Here is a 20,738-nt window from a genome sequence, read left to right as displayed (position 1 = left end):
AAAATCGATAAAAGTCCTTGATGCAGTATATCTTTTATATATACTGAATATGTTATGTTAATATGTCAAAGACTATTTAGTTAATTCCAATTTAAAATAATGTATAATACTTCTTCTAAATACAACTGTATTTAAAAAAAATAGCAAACAATTTTTTTTTTATTCACGCGACTGACGCGCTTAATTAAAAAAAAAAATCTAGTTATAAATATAGCCTGTCTCACCAGAGGATAATATAGCTTCTTAACAATGGATGAATCTTTCAAAGCAATCAAATCTTTCCTCTTTATAATATTAGTATTGTCATAACGTTACTGCTGTACAGTGCTGTACAAAAAGGTATTTAATTTTTATAGAGAAAAAAATGTATCGTATATGTAATCATTATTATTACCAGAAGTTATTTTTTAAATTCAGTATGGAAGCTTTATAAAAAAAAAACATTTTACTATTACATATTAAAAATTCTAACAAGATTATACACAATGACATCATAAAACAGACTTCAAACATTCGCGTCTTGTTAATGTCTACAATAAACATTAATAAAAACTTGCCAATCTGTATAGGATCCGTATGTTTTTAACAAATATATGCGAAACACGATTTTGCACAATTTCGTACTAAGATTCCGCCGTTTCAATGGTCTCGTGTATTACATTTAAAAATCAACTTTATTACAACGGTTCAAGGATTATTTTTCAATACTTTCGAAGTTACGCATTTATAGTGCATTTCGTATTCGAAAAAAATACAAAAGTTAAAAAAGATATAGACATTTCTTAAATAATAAAAGAAATGAGACATTGTTTCGCAATAAATTATTTAAATACAAATAATATTTACCTAAAACCATTCGTTTGACATTTGTCTTGCGCATTGTACACAGTCAAAAGTCATGCAAATGTCCAAAATTAAAAATTAGTCAACAGTTTATTTTAAAACATCGTTCGATGCTCTTCATTGTTTGGCAACAACAAATTATGTATAAAAATTTTGTCAAAAGATTTTAAATACAGTTATTATTTACACACACAATATGAATTTTGGCGTAATAAATACATTTAAACAAGTAATAAAAAAAATAAAGACAATTGCCAATTATGTATATCATTGAAGAAAAAAAAAAACAAAATCAATGATAATACGAGTACAGATTTTAACTATGTTAAACTTCTTAATTAAATAAGAGTTCAAAATTGGATCATTTACCTAGACAATTTATAAACTGACGAAGTTTGTGTTTGGTGATATAAACAAATCGAAGTCGTATTTTGTATGATTGGATTTTTATGTTCATTTAACGATATTCGGAAATTAGCTGAAAAGCTGCAAAGTTTATTTTAAACTGTAGGTTACCTTGAGACTTCAAATGCAGCCATCGTGTTCATAACAAAAATAACTGAATGCATTATCGCCCAAATTATGTCCAAACTGTTTTGGTGAATATTTATTGCGTTTTACATTTTAGTACTGTTTTTACGTACAACTGGGACGTATAAAAATAGAATTTTTCGTTTTTGTTTACATTTTTAATTTAGTTTCATCTTTCCAGCACAAAGGATAATTTGAACGTATTATTTTCTACATAAAAGATTCAGTTACTTATTAAGAGTATGGTCGCCTATTGGTTATTTGACCACGATCCATCTTATATATAAAATTCTCGTGTCACAATTTTCGTTCCCATACTCCTCCGAAACGACTTGACCGATTCTCATAAAATTTTGTGAGCATATTGAGTAGGTCTGAGAATCGATCAACATCTATATTTAATCCCGCGCGGACGGAGTCGCGTGCGATAGCTAGTTATCATATATATTTTTTAAATAAAAAAATGTGTATGCACTTCTTCAACATTAACAGTGTGATTTTTTTTCTAAAATTTTGCGCAATTGATGACTACTAGAAGTTAGGAGAAAGAAAAACGATTGCGTAATTCAATATTTTCTTGTTAGTTTCCAACACCGTTTCGACCGAAAACAAAACATATTGGTCTCAAATTTTTCAAGGTAAATGAAAGGGATGACAATACTTTTATACGATTACCAAAGCAGTGTGGAAACCTACACTAAAGAGATAAACATAAACAATCGCTAGAGTAATTCCCATTTTAGTGGGGAGCGATTTATTAATATCACTCTAAGAAGATAATCGTAGCTTAAATACTTATACAAATAAAGATATTGTATTATCCTTAAATATTTATAATATTTCCGCTCGGTTAGAATTGAATGCATTTAGCACGATTGTCTCCGGGTGGAATCATTTCTTATTGCGCATACAATGGCATTGATTATAATAGTAGGTAGATACTAAATATAGAATTACTTTATACGATGACCAAGTAATAGTTCCGTGAGCATTTTGAAATCAGATAATACTATTCTTCTAAATAATACAGACAGTTACAAAGTAAAATGGTGTGAAGCACTTACTGTGAATTTCTGAGAACAAAATCTCCGTTTAAAACATATTATTTTATTATTTTTAACAGTAGTAGAGCCCGCTTTAACATCTTCGCACGAATTGGCCCGGCTCGCCCGGTAAAATACCACGACCACACAGAAGACAGGCGTGAAGTGGAAGCAATTTCGCGTTTCGTCTGATGAGTGTGCGTCCCGGAGGCCTAATTTAGTCCTCTTTCGCTTCCCACCCTTTTTCTTATAAGGAAAGGATGGGAAGTGGAAGTGAACTTTCCGGATGAGAGGATGCATGGAAAGGGAAAATATTTTCTTTCTATGCATCCTCTCCTCCGTCGACTAAAGGCAAGCAACGCATATGCAATTGCGTATGTCTATGGGCAACGGTTGCTTCGCTATTTCAGCGATTACAGGTGGCCGCTCGCTCGTTTACCACCTTATGATATAAAAAAAATATTGTTATAAAGATAATAACAGAGATAACGATATGTTTTAAACGGAGATTTTGGTCTCAAAAGCTCACGGTTAGTGCCTGAACTACTCTGTCCTAGTAAGTCTTGTTAAGCTACTTGGTATTTCACGAGAAATAAGCTGTGATACGTAAATATTTTAGCTGATAGTGTTATGTGTCGGTTAATTTATTTGTTATCCACCACTTTATTTGGTAATTGTGAAACAGGCTCTAAACTAAGAAGTATTATATCTTGTTAAATAAAAGAATAACAAAAACTAATGTTATCGTCGGGATATTGTACTGTAGGATTATTTTAACAAATTATTCACTTCTTAATTTTTTTAGTTATCTCTCAAATAGTTAATAAGTTCTTAATGTCTCATAATGTCTAATGTAATCCGTATAAACCCTAATAAGTGTACTGTGAATTTAATATTGTGTAAATTTCGCCTAACTCATTTAGTTACGTTATAAAAACCTTTAATATAATAAGTCTCAAGCCTTGAAGTAATCGCAGAAAAAAAAACTGAGGCCTCATTTAAATTTCGAATTCCGAAATAAATGAACTTTGAATACATCAAACGACATTAATTAAAATTTTTACACGTGTTAATAAACTTCGTAAATAAGAATTAATCGAAATTCATACTTTACGTATTTTTAAGGCCATTCTAAACGTTTGCAAATGCCAATGTGAACGAAAATAAAACATGCTAAAACCCGCCATTTTACCATCCGGTGACATCCACCTTTCTTTTGACCTCCACGACAGATGCGAGACATTTTTCTGTAGTCGATGTGTGTCAAGGTATAGCCACGACGTGCTAGTTCACAATGCTAATTAAAAGTTGACTCTAATGTTAGTTTCACACTAGGGTAGTACAGTCAACCCAACATAACGTTTGATTAGCGATATAGTCAATCGAAAAGAAGAAATTTATTAGAGTGAATTTACTTTTGACGCTTCACGTGCTTGTCACGTACATATTTATTCTACGCATTTTGTTGATTTCAATATCGCCAATCGATTGTGACTTTGTCTACGATCTCTGTACTGTGTGAGTGTGCAGTCAAATAATAGTTGTACTGCATTAACTGCACTACATTGTTCTGCCCTCGTATGAAACTAGCATAAGTGTATTTTTATGTGTGCAAATACGTTTTAAGGACTTACGAAGAACAAAGCTTACGTAATTGGACATGACATTTATTTCAATTGAGCCCAATTCCCGCTGTCCTCATTGTACAGCAATAAATAACAGATCGTTCTGATAACTGCATATTTTAAATTAAGAACGCGTTTTGTTTTTAGCTTGTGTTTTAGTCAATAAACGAACAAAAATACCAATTGCATTTTTATAAAATGTTTAAACAATTTTTTTTCCTCATCTTATATTAATATTGTTGTGCAATTTGAAAACAATTTATTCATTTTTAATAATAAAGACAAAATGTTAGGTGTTTTTTTTTCGAATCCGTAGAAATAGTCAGCCCAATGGGTCAATTAATCGATAGGCCGATCGACCCAACTGGAAGTACCTAAAATATTCAATTTCTATTGTTTATGCCAAAATCAAAATGATGTTTGGTTTCCGGGATGTTCAAATCTATTTATTATGAAACTTCAAAAGCGATAGTTTCTTGTTTTGCTTGGATGACTTCCTTAATTTCGTAATAACCGAAATTATACCGGACTATTAATAAATCATTAGTCTGTTGGAATATTCAATAAATGAAATTCATTAACGACTAAATATTATTATTAAAGATTTATTAAACGGATTCTGGTGTCTAAAGTAGCAATATAGTTAACTACTCCATTTTCATTTTCCTAATTAACAAAATGATTAAGTTAACTAGCTATTACCCGCGACACCGTCCGTGCGGAAATAAAAAAGCTTAATTAGTACGCTATGTGTTATTCCAGGCTTTGTTCTACATCTATATCAAATTTCAGCAATATTCATGCAGCCCTTCTTGAGATACCTTCAAACATCCATCCATCTAAACCAGTGGTTCCCAAATTTATTTTGTCTACTGCCCACTTTGAGAATAAAAAAATTTCTAGCGCCCCCATATTTTCACATATTTAAAAACCACTATAACTTCAAATTAAATTAATTATTTATTGTGACCTATATATGTATATTAACGGAGAATTTTAAACGAAACTTTTACTATAACCCGTAACTTGAGACCAGCAGCGCCCACAAGGGGGCGTTATCGCACACTTTGGGAAAGACTGATCTAAACCATCGCATTTATAATATTAGTAAGATTATTATAAAATTTTGTAAAAAACTTAGCATACTTTCTTTCAAAGCTATGGCATTTTCCCCTAATGTTTGTTGTACCACATCTATTCGATAACGAAGAGCTCCATAAATAACGTGAGTGTGTCAGCTCGAGTTAAAAAAGGCTTAATGACACTCCGTGACGTCAGCGGATAAGAAGATTATATGGCTTTCAGATAAAATTAAACGCGCTTCGATGGATTACCGCTAACTGCGTAACGCGCTCGCTAGACACGGTCTTTTATATAAACAAAATATCACCTTTAATCGTATGCTAATAATTTTTAAGTAATTCGTCTTAGTTTTTGACGTATCTTTGTTTTTCGGACGTAGTTTTTTCACACACGAAAACTATAATATAATAATTAATTTGAACTAAAAATCAGGAGTCAACAAAATCAAGTTTTTAATTTAGTTTCTTTTTAATCGTGGTTAAATAAAACTCTATTTAATTATTTATACTGTTATGTAAATAATAAAGAATCTAAAAATACATTGAAATAATTTGAACGTTGCGTTATAATTACAGGTGCTTTTAATATAATGACAGTGCATCGGTTACAATAAAAACTTTGATTGACGGAAGTCATTTGCTGGGAATGTGGAAAAACACTGCGATGCAACTGAGCTAAATGTAAAACAATTTATGATGAGATTGGAAAAACAACGTGGCATGTATTGAGTACAATTTCAGCTTTGTAAAATAAATCGAATTTCAAACGGTACAGTTAAATAGATAAGTGTTTAAATATTTCATAGTATTAATATAATTTAAAAATAACAGTAAAGAGCTTGCATGTGTTATGTTTAATATTGTGCAGCGGGCTTCCGTCCAATAAGACTGGAAATGGGTCTAGGTCGATACACGTAGAAATGGTTTCTAAGCAACTTTATTTATATGACTACATATATTCTAACCACGATTTTGATGCAATTTCGACAACTGTAATAACTAAGAGTTGGCACATGGCAAATATTTTAGACAGTCCTAAAGTTTGGGATCTTTACAGAGGTAAACAATCAAACTTACTGTCAAATTTTTCATATTTAACAAAGTCATTCAAATTCATCAAACATTTTTGAACATTTACAAACGTGACATTAATGAATTAAAAAAAGATGTTTGTCCAATAGTTTATAGTTTTCAATTTATAACATATAAATAGATATCTTGTATATTGAATACATTATTATACCTTTATATATTTAACAAATATTGATTGGACGATAAGTATATAATCTTATCGTTAATAATATCTTCAGATATAAATAACATTGATAGTTTCGCTTGTAATTTGAAATCATTGACAAAAATAATTCCATGTCAGTGATAAATATGATTGACATTTTTTTCTATCGTATTTTGTCGTTATAGAATGACGTGACATAATAAAAATTACTTAAAATGTTAGATTACGTGATTAATTTTGTACGTGACATGAAAATGTCTTTATCGCATTATAATAAAACAAATTTTTAAGGTCGTAAAAGACTGACTTGCTAGTGTTTATTAACATGATCTGAAGAAAACTAGGATTAACCAAGGAATAAATAAATGTTTTACTTTTTACAAATTTTTTGACAGTTCAAGGTCATCTGCGCTTGCATCCCGCTACGTCCCACTACATCAAAAATTGTATTAATTCGCTTTAAGTTAAGAGCCGCCAAAATATCTGAACCCTTCATACACAAAGCAACGTAAATCATATAATTATTATAGTAAAAGTCCAAAGTCTTTATACAAAACATTTTCTGTGCATCTTATATTTAGGGTTTAAGAATAAAATGTATTGTGTACCACAGCGAATAAAACTTGCATCTATACGAGTACAATTAGAGAAAAATAATACGCGAGAATATTTAAAAGCAAAGACACCCGAAACGTGTAACAAACTACGGCAGTTTCTGACCTGTACTAATTTCTATCTTGTGTACGTTGATTTATCGTGCTTTATGCTAAGTCTAATTACTTCGGCCCGAATTCTTAACACTGGCATATTGCAATGACCTTATCTCAACACTTAGAAAGGTATCATGCACGTATGATATGTTACTGATTGCTTGACCTTAAACAAATTATTTTCGGCTTATCCTACGCACGGTTAGTCCTTGTAATAGTTAATATTTCGTAAGAGACTTCCGATATGTCTTTTGTTTCTTAGTAATCTTACTAATATTATAAATGTGAAAGTTTAAATGGATGGATGGATGTTTGTTAGACTGTATCTCCAGAACTGCTGCATCGATCTAACGTAACATTGGCACAGATGAAGACTATAGCGTGGAAGAACACATAGACTACTATTTGTTTTTTTATTCTGCACGAACGCGACTGCTAATCTAAATAAAAAAAAATGTTTATATTTTTATCCCATTTGTGTTCTTTAATCACGAGACACATTTTTAATGAAACCTTATAGATACTATAAACTATAATGCCGGAGAGGTCAGAGAAAGTTTGTACACAAAAAATCTGAAAAAAAAAATTAAAAACTTTATAGTTTTTAATAAAACCTATTTATTTTTAATGTAACATTGCAACGCTTGACGTTCAGTTTATTATAAATAGAACTATTATCTTTTATTCATACTGACAAAGTGTTGAAACTCCTTGAAACTTATGGGAGCGTAGGTCAAATGTTAGAAAGATAAAATAAAATTCACTCTTTTCGAAAATAAACGTGTATTGTTGAATATGAACAGAAAAAGACAAACGAATAAAATTTTTACAAATTTAAAAGAATAAATTATTTCTTCTTTTCTATGTGGTCTGACTTAAAGTATTGAAACTCCTTGGACATACCGGCCACCAAAGACCTTTGTCTTTAAACCCATTAAAGACCGGCCACCGTGAGGAATAATCTAAAAATATGTATCTTTGTTGCATTGTATGCAAGTACTCTAACTGCCAACATTTCCAAAACTGAGACATCATCCTTTGTAAAAGTTGCCACCTCGTAAGAAGATTTATGTTTCTGAATATGGATATGAAACTGGTTTTATTTAACCTGCCTCCTACTCTTAATATTTCATCTCTATCAATAAAAGGATCTAAAGTAAATCAGTTTTCTTCTCCTTTTCACTTTATTGTTCCGCTTCAAATCTTGAATTTCTTCTCTAAAGCATAATTCCTGATATTGTAATATAAATAATAATATAAATCTGTTCATAACGATTTTCAATTCTTCAGTAGTTAAATAAGAAGATTTCTCCTCACCCTTCTTAAACTTCATTCTCCGGCAGTATGCTAAGACACTTGTTAGTTTATTTAAGTTAGAAAATCTTTCCCATATAGAGACTTCATCTGAAACATGTAGTGTCTTGATATCATTTTTCTTGATTTCTAATTCTGTTGATGGAATGTCTTTCTTCTCGTATAAAATATTTTCTTTTCTAAGCCAGCTCGGTCCGTGCCACCATAATTCATTTGTTCGTAATTCTCTTGCACTAATTCCACGCGATGCTGGATCGGCTGGATTCTCAGAAGACCTTACATGATGCCATTTTTCATTATCCATTAGCTGTATAATTTCAGAAACTCGATTACCTATAAATGTTTTCCATCTGCTTGGCGGTGACTACAGCCAAGACAGAACTACCATTGAGTCAGTCCAGGCGAAAACATTTTCTTTAGGAATATTCAATATATTTCTTACTTCATTCAGTAAGCGCGTTAGTAGTACACCAGCGCATAATTCCAATCTCGGAACGGATATTTGTTTTAATGGAGCTACCTTAGTTTTTGCAGCTATTAAATTAACACATACTTTATTTTCTTCTGTAATAACTCTCAGGTACGCAACTGCCGCATACGCTGTTGTCGAAGCATCTGCAAATCCATGTATCTCCACCAACTTATTCTTTGAATGTAATTTGAACCATCTTGGTAATGTAATAGTTTGCAAATTGCTCAAATCTTCTCTATATGTAGTCCATTGATTAATTAAATCAAGTGGCAGTTCCTCGTCCCAATCTCTTCTACAAAGCCATAACTTCTGTATAAATACCTTTGCCGTTACGACAACAGGTGATAACCATCCGAATGGATCAAATAAACGGGAAATGTCTGATAAGATGTATCTTTTAGTAATGGAATAGGATAACTCTGGTAAGTGGACTGTAATATGAAAGCTGTCATCTTGCCTATTCCAAATCAAACCTAGAATCTTGAATATAGGATCCATTTTGAAAGTCAACTTTTCTATCTCACAATTAGACTTATTTTTCATCTGACTTAATAACTCACTTGAATTGCTGGACCATTTTTGCATCTCAAAACCTCCATCCAATAGTAAATTATTTATCTCTTCATAATTCTTATACGCTTGCTCCACCGTGTCTGCTCCTGTCATTAGATCGTCCATATAAAAGGAATCCTTTAAGATATTAAATGCATTATGATATTTATGTTTTTCATCCTCAGCTAACTGAATAAGTGTACAAACTGCAAGAAAAGGCGCGGCTGCGGTGCCAAATGTTACTGTAACTAATTTGTAGTGTTGCAAAGGTTGTTCCTGTTCGTCGCGCCACACGATGCATTGTAGACTTGAGTGTTCTTCAGCGATTTTAATTTGTCTATACATCTTAACAATATCTCCTACAATACATATTTTGTATGATCTCCATTTAATTAATAAAGTGCGCAGATCGGGTTGAAGTGTAGGTCCAATTAGCATACAATCATTGAGAGAATAACCGTTACTACCTTTGGCTGAGGCATCGTATACAACTCGAACCTTAGTGGTATCTCTGTCCTCTCGAACAATTGCGTGATGTGGTAAATACAAACATTGTGCTTCTTCATCTACCTTAATCATGTGGCCTAAATCTAAATACTCCTTAATCACCTTTTGATATTCTTCCTTTAGAGAATGATTTCTTTTAAATTTATTTTCCAGATGTGTAAATCTTCTTATGGCTTGGTCCTTTGTGTTACCGCATTGTATTATTGTTTTTTCAGGAGATTGTTTTAACGGAAGGTTGACGATATATCTTCCATTCTCGTCTCTTTTAGTCGTAGTTTTATATATTTCCTCACATATTTCTTCTTCTTTTGTTAATATTTTCTTACTACTACCTAAGTCTGCTTCGATCTCCCAAAACTTCTTTAGTAAATCATTATCTAATGTTTTTATGTGCATACTAATAACTTCTCTTTGTCCGTTTTGTTTTTGATCCGTGACTTCACCCGACAGGATCCATCCTAAACGAGTGAACTGTGCTAAAACACCATCTGTACCTTTTACTACTCCATTGTCTAGAATCTTACTGTATACATCGGCACCCAATAATAGATCAACTCTACCAGGAGTATTGAACGTTGCATCTGCTAACGGTAAATCCTTTATCAAAGTACAGGTGGACCCTTTTATACCGCAGTTCGGTAAAAGGGTTGTTATGGATCTTAAAACAAACGCATGGACAATTAGGTTGAAGGTTGTGTCATACCTTGATCTCAACTTAAAAGTAACTGTATTTTTTAAGTACAGTTTGTTGCTGCCTTCACCTACGCCAACGACCTCGTTTTGACATTTTGTTTTCTTCAAACCAAGTGTTTGAACTATCTTCTCAGTGATAAACGAGGCTTGTGATCCCTGATCAAGTAGAGCCCGTACGACGTGTGAATTATTTTTATCTGAAATAACATCGATTAGAGCTGTTGGTAACAATACACCTTGACCAGGTTGTTTTCTTCCAGAGAAGTGTGCCGCTACTACTGAATCCTTCTCCTTCGGGTCCTTTTGTTCTGATTCTGCGCTGTTCATATTTGCAATACTCTTTCTTTCTGGATGTATAAGTGAATGATGCTTTTTATTACATATTTTACAAGACGTTCGCTGTTTACATTTGATAACGGGATGGTTAGGAATAAGACAATTAAAACATAAATTGTTGTTTTGTACAAAGTCATACCTCTTCTCGATGGACAGTTTCACAAACTCCTTACAGTTGTATATATAGTGATTTCCTTTGCAGAACGAACATTGGTGCTCGATACTAGCGTGAAATGTTTTCGGTCTCATTAGTTTTGATTTGTAGTTACTACTGTCAATCATTTCCAATGTTCTAAACCTAGTTTCGAGAAAAGTTGTTAGTTTCTGTAATTTTGGTATCTCATCTGTACTATCTGCACTAATTGTCTCTTCCCACTGCTTTAGGCTATTTTCATCTAATTTTGAAATAATAATATAAATTAAAATAGCGTCCCAATATTCTGTAGGCAAACCAATATGTTTCAAAGCATTGATGCATTCGACGGAGGTGTCTAATAGTTGTTTGATATTAAAAGCTGATTCCTGAGTAATATTCCTTTGTCCAAAAAATTTCTTAAAAATGTAATTTGTAACATACCGCTTGTTGTCATATCTTTTCTTTAAGATATTCCATGCTTCTCCATAATTGTTTCCAGTCACCGGTACTCCTTTAAGCAATGTTTCTGCATCTCCTGACAAGCTACTTTTCAGATAGTGAAGCTTCTGTACTTCATCTAAGTGTCCATTGTTATGAATCAATGATGTAAATAAATCATAAAAAGATTGCCATTCGGTATAATTTCCGGAAAAAGTTGGTATAGTAATACGTGGTAATTTAACGTCTCTACTATAGCACTTAACATCGTCTTCTTGCTTAAAGTTGCATTCTTCTCTAGATGTGGATGGCATTGGATTCAATTTTTGTAAAGCTGTGTTCAACTCACCTTTGTAAATATAATAATTTTCTTCTACATTACTATAGACATCTTCCTCGAAATACTCAATTTGCGATCTATTGTTCTTATCTATCTTAGTTATAATTTGATCATGGTTGTTTGTAAACTTACTCCAGTATAACTCTAATGTATTTAATCTTGCTTCCACATAAGTTGTTGTTATTCTATCCCGGGGCGACTTCTTAAAATTAATTTGTGCTTTTGAAATATTTTGCTTCAGTTCGTCTTGTAATACTATTAATGGTTCATTTTCCATTTTTTTATTTAATATACGGCTCGAATCGGACCAAATGTTAGAAAGATAAAATAAAATTCACTCTTTTCGAAAATAAACGTGTATTGTTGAATATGAACAGAAAAAGACAAACGAATAAAATTTTTACAAATTTAAAAGAATAAATTATTTCTTCTTTTCTATGTGGTCTGACTTAAAGTATTGAAACTCCTTGGACACATACTTAAGGAAACAAACGAAAACTGGTTTTATATTATTAAATGGTAGTCGTATTTAAACCAGATTTATTCTATTTGTAGACATCCATCGTTTCGATTTTGTTTTTGCTTCTAAATGATCACCGATGAAACGTCATCAGTAACTTGAATAAAACAATGGACACTCAATACGTCATAATATAATAATGGTATCATTTAATTTCATTATCAGTGTAAAACTCAATATATAATTCCGTAGCCTTACATGACGAAATCGGTTGTCAAGTAGGCGTTAACATCGTTTTATCTGATATATTGATACAAAGTTGATAGCAAAAATTACTAATAACAGTTTGAATTTGTACGCCTCAGTGAACGCGACTGGATTCTTAACAAGTGCAATGTGTTAACCCTAGTGACTGATAAGTGATCTTATTATAAATAAATCCAAAATGGCGCACACACATACAACACAGTGTAAAATAGATCATTATTTTAAATTAGAAAAGAAATATATGGACATGAAAAGGCTTGTGATGGAAAAAACTGAAGAATTAAAACGTCGTGACAAAATAATAGCACTACTAGAAAATGAGATCGATGAAAGAGATGCGACTATACGTTACCTTAAAAATGAAATAGATAAATATAGACAAGTCGTGAAACCTTTGACAAGACATATTATAGATAGCCATAAGAATGGTAAAGATAATGAAGAAGAATGTTTCGTGATGAAATCGCCTGGGTTAGAAAATACTAGAATATTACCAATTGGCGAACAAAGATTAAAACGCACTGCTATATCAGCCGAACCTTTGTCATCGTTAAGCCAAGAACATGATATGAAACTGGCCAAGATACCGAAGAGTCATAAGTAAGTATTTGACAGGATGGTAATCTTCTCGCAGCTTGATCCATTTTGAAGCTTATCTAGCAAGAAACCAATTCTAAGTCGAACTGTTTCGTTAAAACTGTGCGTATATAGGTAGACTTTAATATATAAGCAATCTTTAATATACTTTACTATCAAATATTATATGTAAACAAACTTTAACTGTACGGTTCAACTGAGAGTTAAAATGTTGCTTATTCACGCACGCAAAAGTAATTTCTAGCAGAATTAAAGTTTGCCGTGCACCGTGCGTTTTGTACTTAATATTCGTATATCATGTTGCTCCACCGTTTTAATTCCAGCACTTTTCCTCACATATCAGTAGCTAATCAAACAAGGCGTGCCCATGACCACTTATAAGTTTAAACGTTCTAAGCTTAAGCATTAATTAAAGCATTGCATTGTTAAAGTTATAAATCAATATCAATTTAATGAATCGTGAGTCAGAGATTGAATACAGGTGCGCTGGAAACGTCATTTATCAATCAGCAATTGGATATGTTCCATGCGGCTTTGGCCCGCGCGAGGTCGACCTGTGTTAGCGTATCCAGTATGCCTTCGAACGTACACATTTGGTATAATTATGTTCGAACTTTATTATCTGTCCTCGCCTTTGGCAGTATCACACGAGGGTTACGCCTTTGATACTTATTAATGGCAGTACGGTTTCTTTGCTGAACGATTTAATATAAGAAGAACATTTTGGCTTACACATTAATCGTTGGTTTCTGACACCAAATTATCTATAAAACAAATCTTCATCTGTGTAATTTGACAAAACAGATATAACAATGTTTTAAACGAGGTATTCTGCTATGATTACAACGTATAACATAACCTCACAAAAATTAGTCAAGTTGTTCAAGTTAAATGTCACACAAAGTATTCAATAATATGTATGACTTACCGTAGGTTTCTGAGACCAAAATCCCCTTATACATCATATTTATCTCTATTTTGTCAAAGATTATGACAGAGATAACGATATGTTTTATACAGAGATTAGGTCTCAGAAACCAACGGTTCGGATTTCAGATATTGCATTTATATAAAACAAAATCGTATATAAAACAGCAGCAGTCGCTAGAACTTGTATTTACCTTAGTCTATTTTTATTCAGAAGCATGGAAATCGTATCTAACGTTAGCTAAATTTAGATTCAAAAGTTTTCCTACATTTATTTTTATAACTGACAATTTATTCCGATACTACAGTTTCGATTGTTTCTTAAAGAAATATGTAAAAATATTGTTTTTGTTTTTCACCGTAGAATTCCACTGCAGATATTAGAATTATAGTATATAATTAGTAGTATATAAGTATAATAAAAAAAATTGTTTTTTTTTTTAAAGCATGTCATAGAAATAATATTTGCAGTGGTAAACCACCATTACTTACATATTTATACATAAGTTCATACATACTTGAGAGATAGAGATCAAGTTGTAACCAGACATTTAACAAATCTTATACTGCTAGTCACGAATAGTACTTAACATTTTATATGTGTTATTTTACTACGTAAGTGGTATTTTTTCAGACATTGTTTTTGTCTTTTATTTCACGTGTTTTGTTTATTTACTAAACCTTCAACTCCAGTTAATAAAGACAACAATGCTCACATTTTAATTAATTATGTTGCGGTTAAATATATTGCGTCAAGACATTACTCGTAGCGTATGTTAATGAATAAAGATGAATCGTGTTAATTGAAAATGGATTAACAATGTACAATCCAACCTAGGCTGAATATAAATTCACGAAGTTTAGTATCGATCGGTGACATATCCTATTTGTTATAACATTGTAACTCTCTGTTACACTTTCATATTTTTATTCCTAATAATATATTTGAAAAGCCATATGGAGAATTTTCTAAGGAATATTTTTATCATTCGTTGGGATTTCGTTATCAAGTGACATCATCTTAGTTACATGTAATATTGTGATGTGAAAATTAACACAAACAGACAACTGTTTGCATTATACATAAGTGTAACGTCTAGTAACTAATTAGTAAGTGCTAATTCAACCATGCTTTAAGTATAGATTGAAGATCAGTTATCAGAATAAATTCGTTTGACAAAACCGTACTCTATCTTCCACCATAATTCGGGAGGTAACATGTAAATAGATGTCTAGATTAGCCCCTAAAGTGGGAGCTGCCTCAGCTGACGTAGTCGGGATCGCGGACGAAAGCACAAGTGTGCCCATGGCCTCGCCAAGCGTAGGAGAAACAAAGGGGTTTAGTGGGTATCGGGGAAAGAACTCACATCACGACCGCTTCTTCCCTGAGAAGCGGAGTATGCATAAAGCGGGAATGCCTTATGCATACTCCTCTGGAAAACAAAAGATTTCTAAGGTCCCTACTATCATGTCACAGTCAGAATGTGTTCATCAATTTTCCAAATGAAACTCTTCTAAGGTCCTTACTTATTTATATCAATAGCAGATGTCACAGAATGTAACTTCCGAGTGTTTAAAGTTAGCAATCAAAATCTTTTGTATTCATAAAAAAACTTAAATTTATTCGTAAGTATATTGTTGTGAATTTCGAGATACCGCTTAATCCTAAATATCAAGCTGATTCATTTGCTTCCATTTAACTTTAAAAATATCCTTGACATTAAACTTTTAAGAATTGTACAAATTATATGATTAATTACCATTAATTGGAGGCAATTTATACTATTTAAAAGATCTTACATACCAATTTATTAAAATGAATAATGAAATACATTTGTTGTGTCTAATTGTTAAGATCCAAATATTAATTTAATAATTTGTAAGGAAAAAAGTGAAAAATCGGTTGATCCCCTTCTAAAAGATATATTTTTCGATGTCTATTATCATTCATAGTTAACATAAAACTATTGGAATATGGAATTCATTTTAAATGATAGAATTCCTATCGCACAAAAGTAGCAGCAATTAACATTTGTAATTTGAATACTATCAAATATAAAACTTACGTTCAAATACTTCATTTGTTGGCATACAATTGGCCAATGAATTCAACAAATATTCGACAAACATTCGAATGTTAATTGAAGTTATTTCATCAATCAGTACGTTCCCTTTCATCGAATTAACGACCACAATAAAGCCAATAATTTTTTTTAAGGCCGCTGTCATTCCTTATAAATCATATTAAAATGTTACTCGATGATTAATTGTGCAATTTTAACTTGCAATGAATTTGTACAAATATCTTGTAACTTCTTATTGAAGTCACAATTTGAGAATTTATAAAGGAGTTTCAAATTTGGAATCACAACGTTAAATGTGCAATTCTAAGATTCTTAATAACTTTTTAATGAATAAATAGAATCTGAACAATACATACTTATAGGCATTATTAGTTAGAATCATTTGGCGCGAATGGTGTGCTTTCGTAACAAAGTCAAGTGTCAGATTGATTAGTGAGGGGACATAAACGTCGACATTTTAGTAACGCTAGTGTTGCACCATCGGCACAGTGTCAGATTTTCTTCCTAACAATACTTATACCACTATATTAAGAATGTGATAAATAAATGTTATTTTGTAAAAAAAAAACAGTATTGTATACCAAATGTAAATCTGGATGTGATGCTCATTAATGTATTTATTTTTCAGATCCCGGGAACTTATCAAGGGAGCTATTCTGGACAACGACTTTATGAAGAATTTGGAAATGACGCAAATACGTGAAATTGTCGACTGTATGTATCCTGTTGAATATGCTGCAGGCAGTGTTATTATCAAGGAAGGCGATGTCGGCAGTATTGTCTATGTTATGGAAGGTAAGTCAATTTCAAATATTACACACGCCCTCTAGTAGACAGTAGCAGAATTACTGTGGTTAATTCGTTGATAGTTTTATCTCGCTGGATATAGATGGCGTTATACTATAACCATCTTAAGTTCTAACTGTAGTTAAATACATTTTTGATTATCTTTTTATATTAGAAATAAAACACAAGAATTAAGTAATTCATAATCTTATCTTCGGCGAATGTCAATTTAGTTTATTAGATAATTAGTAATACAATTAATTAGTTAATCAATTTGCGATCGTCATTTGTATTCGTTGATTTTATCTTTGAACAGTAGGACGATATTAAAATAAACGATATGAACTGTAAAATAATGTAATCTATTAACGTACATATACATTTATTTATCATTTTTTAATATAGTACATTTCATATCCAAAAAAAAATATACAAAACATATTATATTAAAAACAGAACACCATCGGCTGCGGAATCCCATGACTCAAACAACCAGTCGTCAGGGCTGCAGAGACAGGAACCTTCTCACGATGCGCGCGGTTTCTAGGATAACTGCCTTCTGTATCGGGCCCTTAATCCAACTGTGTAGCGAGAGCTTCTTGAGATGTTGGTCGAAGCTCTTCGCTATCAATATAATCAATATTATTAGCAACATATACGTACTTCCCGCTTTTGTACCGAGAGAGTGGGAAACCAGATTAACTAGATTCTCACTTTTTACAACAATAACGTATACCATTTATGTAAACATGTTTTTATACTTCAAGCTTTGACACATTTTTGGTAATAAGAAGCATAAATACCTTTTTATTATGTATTTAATTTTTACTGAAAACAATTAGTATGTAGCCCAAACTGGATAAAGGCGCAATTTAAGTCAATAACTCTGTCGTTACACAGCACGAGGGAAGTCCTCGCATATGAGCTAACGACTAATGAAAATTTTCAGTCGATGCAAGAATTGTGCGGGGACTCAGATAAAGAATAAAGTTCGTGGTAAGGAAAAATTAGGATTATCGCTATGGCATGAATTAACAAGAAATCTCTCTAATGAAAATTGTGCTCTTAGCGAGAAACTTCTATAAACGAGGAAAATATCTCGCTCATTCGAATATGTACAAAATAACGGCTATATCTGTGAGGTGTATCCAATAGAATATTTTTGCAATAAAAAATCGAAACATGATTATGAAATAAAAGTTACGTCTCTTATTTTATGTATCGTTACGGCATTTTTTTATTTTTTACATTTAAAAAATAAAATTGCGGTAACAGTTAAGAACTTACGTATTAAAATTTTACAACCGTCTCACTTTATATTCATACAAAAGTGCACATAGTTTTCAAACTGATACATAAAAACAACTTAAATAACTCCTCTAACCTCGATTTCCATTAAAGTTTCGTAACACGTACGCACGTATACAGACTATATTAGGAAAGAGGGAAAAGCGGCCAAAAGCCAAGTTTTGTAACAATACGCGAACACCTTTAACCCCTAAGTCGTAAGGTTTATCTCGTATTTATTAATGACAAATGCTTCTTTATGATTCAATTGATATGTAATATATATTTATTTTAAAATTGTTTTTCGAAAAATTAAATAAATCGCTTTTATTTTGTCGATATGTAACTAAGAGCTCAGTTTATCTTATATCAAGTAAAATAAGATCAAAACAAATAGAAATTATTACTGTTGTCAGAGGCGTGGCTTAAATTGTAAAAAAAGTAGTTTTAAAAACTAAACAAAGTGATCCTATAAGGGCTCTGTTTTTTCCTATGAGGTACGAAACCCTAAAAAAAATATCAAACATTGACACTTCCGCGCTTTTATTAATATCTTTCTCATTATATCAAATGAACTCTGACGTATTACGTGTACGAAATATATTCGTGCAAAAAACTATCACATAACATTAGCAAAAAACATTTCAATAGCGACACGACCTTGACGGTAGTAAGAAACCTTGCCAGTTACAATCATCATTGGTTTAGCTTTATATCGGTGTCGGAAGTGAAAGTTGCCATGGCCAATATTTATTGGATATCGAATACCTTATTGTTAACAGTTCATTTTTTAACAATTAGTTATGTCATGAGATGCAGGTTAAGTTGTGCATGACGTCACACGCTGGTGTTCTGCAGGCTACACACGTTAGGTTTTTGAGGATGATTTAATCGTATAAGCGTAACCGATAGGCAAAGCCATTCATAAGATCGATTACTGTCAAAACTGTAATCCAAAACAAGGCTTGTCTGGCCTGCATTATGCAAAAAAGTTGTACAGGACGACAGAATTATATGAAGAAATTATTAATAGGTTCATTCTATCTAAAGACGACGAAAAAAAGCGGTTGGATTAAGATAAATTTTGGAATATTATAAAATAAAGTAAAAGGGAAAATAAAAATATAAAATAGTATAATGAAATAAGATCAGCACACACTGAGAAAAAAAGGATAAAAAATATATTATGTTCTAAATACAAAAATATAAAAATTATGAAAAAAAAAAGTATAAAAAGGTTCCGTATCTGTCGGCAACTATCCTTGATCTGCGTCATGTCGACGTCAATAACAATATTAATAATAAATATTAAAGGTTTATCTCAATAATACTAATTAACATATAGACTTAGGTGAATTAATATTAAGAAATCACGATTGTACCATGCTTGTGTAAGTTTGGTCATATTTGCGTTATCTCTAAGATTTTCTTAAGACTGAAAAAGTATGATATTTAAAATTATACAAATTAAATCTAGTTAAGAAATTAAAATTACGTTTGGCGCCAAACAAGAGCGTCGGTGGCTCAAGGTTCAAGCACTTGATTTGCAATCTGTAGGTCTTTAGTTCGAATTCCGCCATGTACCAATGTGTTTTTCAATTTCCGATTTACATATGTACATTTATCCGATATTTCTACGGTGAAGGAAAACATCGTGATGCAAACCTGCACATATCTGAGAAGAAATTCAAAGATATGTGTGAAGTCAACCAACCCGCACTGGGCCATCGTGGTTGACTATGGTCTAAGGTAGGCTCCGAGCCCTTCGGTGGGGACGTATAGTGAGCTGATGATGATTGGCGTCAAAATTAGATTTGAAATTATCACACGTCACTCTAAAATCAATCAAGCTCTATAAACTACAGTTATTTTAGTACAAACATACTGACATATCAAGTTAATAATACATGTAATTTTTTTGTTACGTTCATCAAAAGACTTCATCTACTATTATGTAAAACTATGCAATGTATGTACATCAACACAGTATTAGTGTTAATCTTCACAGTAATTGTTGATATTCAGGTTAACTCAATAATCCGTTATAACCGTGAGTTTCTACTGCCTTGACTTACAAGAAAATATTGTCATCCCTTTCATTCTCTTAGAATATAACAGAGATAACTATATGTTTTTGTACAGATGTTTCTAGAATATAGGTATTCGAGTTAACTCGTGTATCCGTTGTGTTGGCGTGTCGAAATCAATTCATTTATAGACTTCGTAAAGTGCGTGACCCGTGTTATCTGTCTTTGTTTGATATTCCTATTTACATAACAGATTTGAACAGATATTTTGTAATGTATGTATAAAATAACTAGCTATCGCCCGTTACTTCGTCTGCGAAGAATTTAAAAAGGGTGAATATCTGAGGCAAATTTGAATCAATCCCAACTTCCAGAATTGGGTACTATATCAAACATAGACGAAAGTAGACAACTCCGGTTGAACATTTTATAAAGATGAGTATA

General features: G+C 31.9%; 2 protein-coding genes across 4 annotated transcripts in view; one reads left to right on the top strand and one right to left on the bottom strand.

The window, feature by feature from the left end:
• Positions 1-20,738, top strand: part of for (cGMP-dependent protein kinase for) — a 121,795-nt gene that overhangs the window by 62,439 nt on the left and 38,618 nt on the right. For 2 of the 3 annotated variants that reach the window (XM_013324430.1, XM_013324431.1), the window contains exon 3: positions 16,823-16,989. In XM_013324430.1, coding sequence (XP_013179884.1) covers positions 16,823-16,989 — 167 coding nt within the window. Of the gene's footprint in view, positions 1-12,581; positions 13,187-16,822; positions 16,990-20,738 lie in introns of those variants that run through there. The other variant, XM_013324432.1, reaches the window with a different exon arrangement.
• On the bottom strand, positions 10,728-12,296 carry LOC106126671 (uncharacterized). Its single transcript, XM_013324435.1, has 2 exons — positions 11,085-12,296; positions 10,728-10,806 (listed from the first exon to the last, which is right to left on the bottom strand). Exons 1-2 carry the CDS (start codon positions 12,134-12,136, stop codon positions 10,803-10,805), a joined length of 1,056 nt encoding a protein of 351 aa, XP_013179889.1. The 5' UTR covers positions 12,137-12,296; the 3' UTR covers positions 10,728-10,802.

Source organism: Papilio xuthus, unplaced genomic scaffold, assembly GCF_000836235.2.
Source record: "Papilio xuthus unplaced genomic scaffold, Pxut_1.1 DF824992.1, whole genome shotgun sequence".
Classification (NCBI taxonomy): domain Eukaryota; kingdom Metazoa; phylum Arthropoda; class Insecta; order Lepidoptera; family Papilionidae; genus Papilio; species Papilio xuthus.
This window is presented reverse-complemented; position numbering and strand designations above follow the sequence as displayed.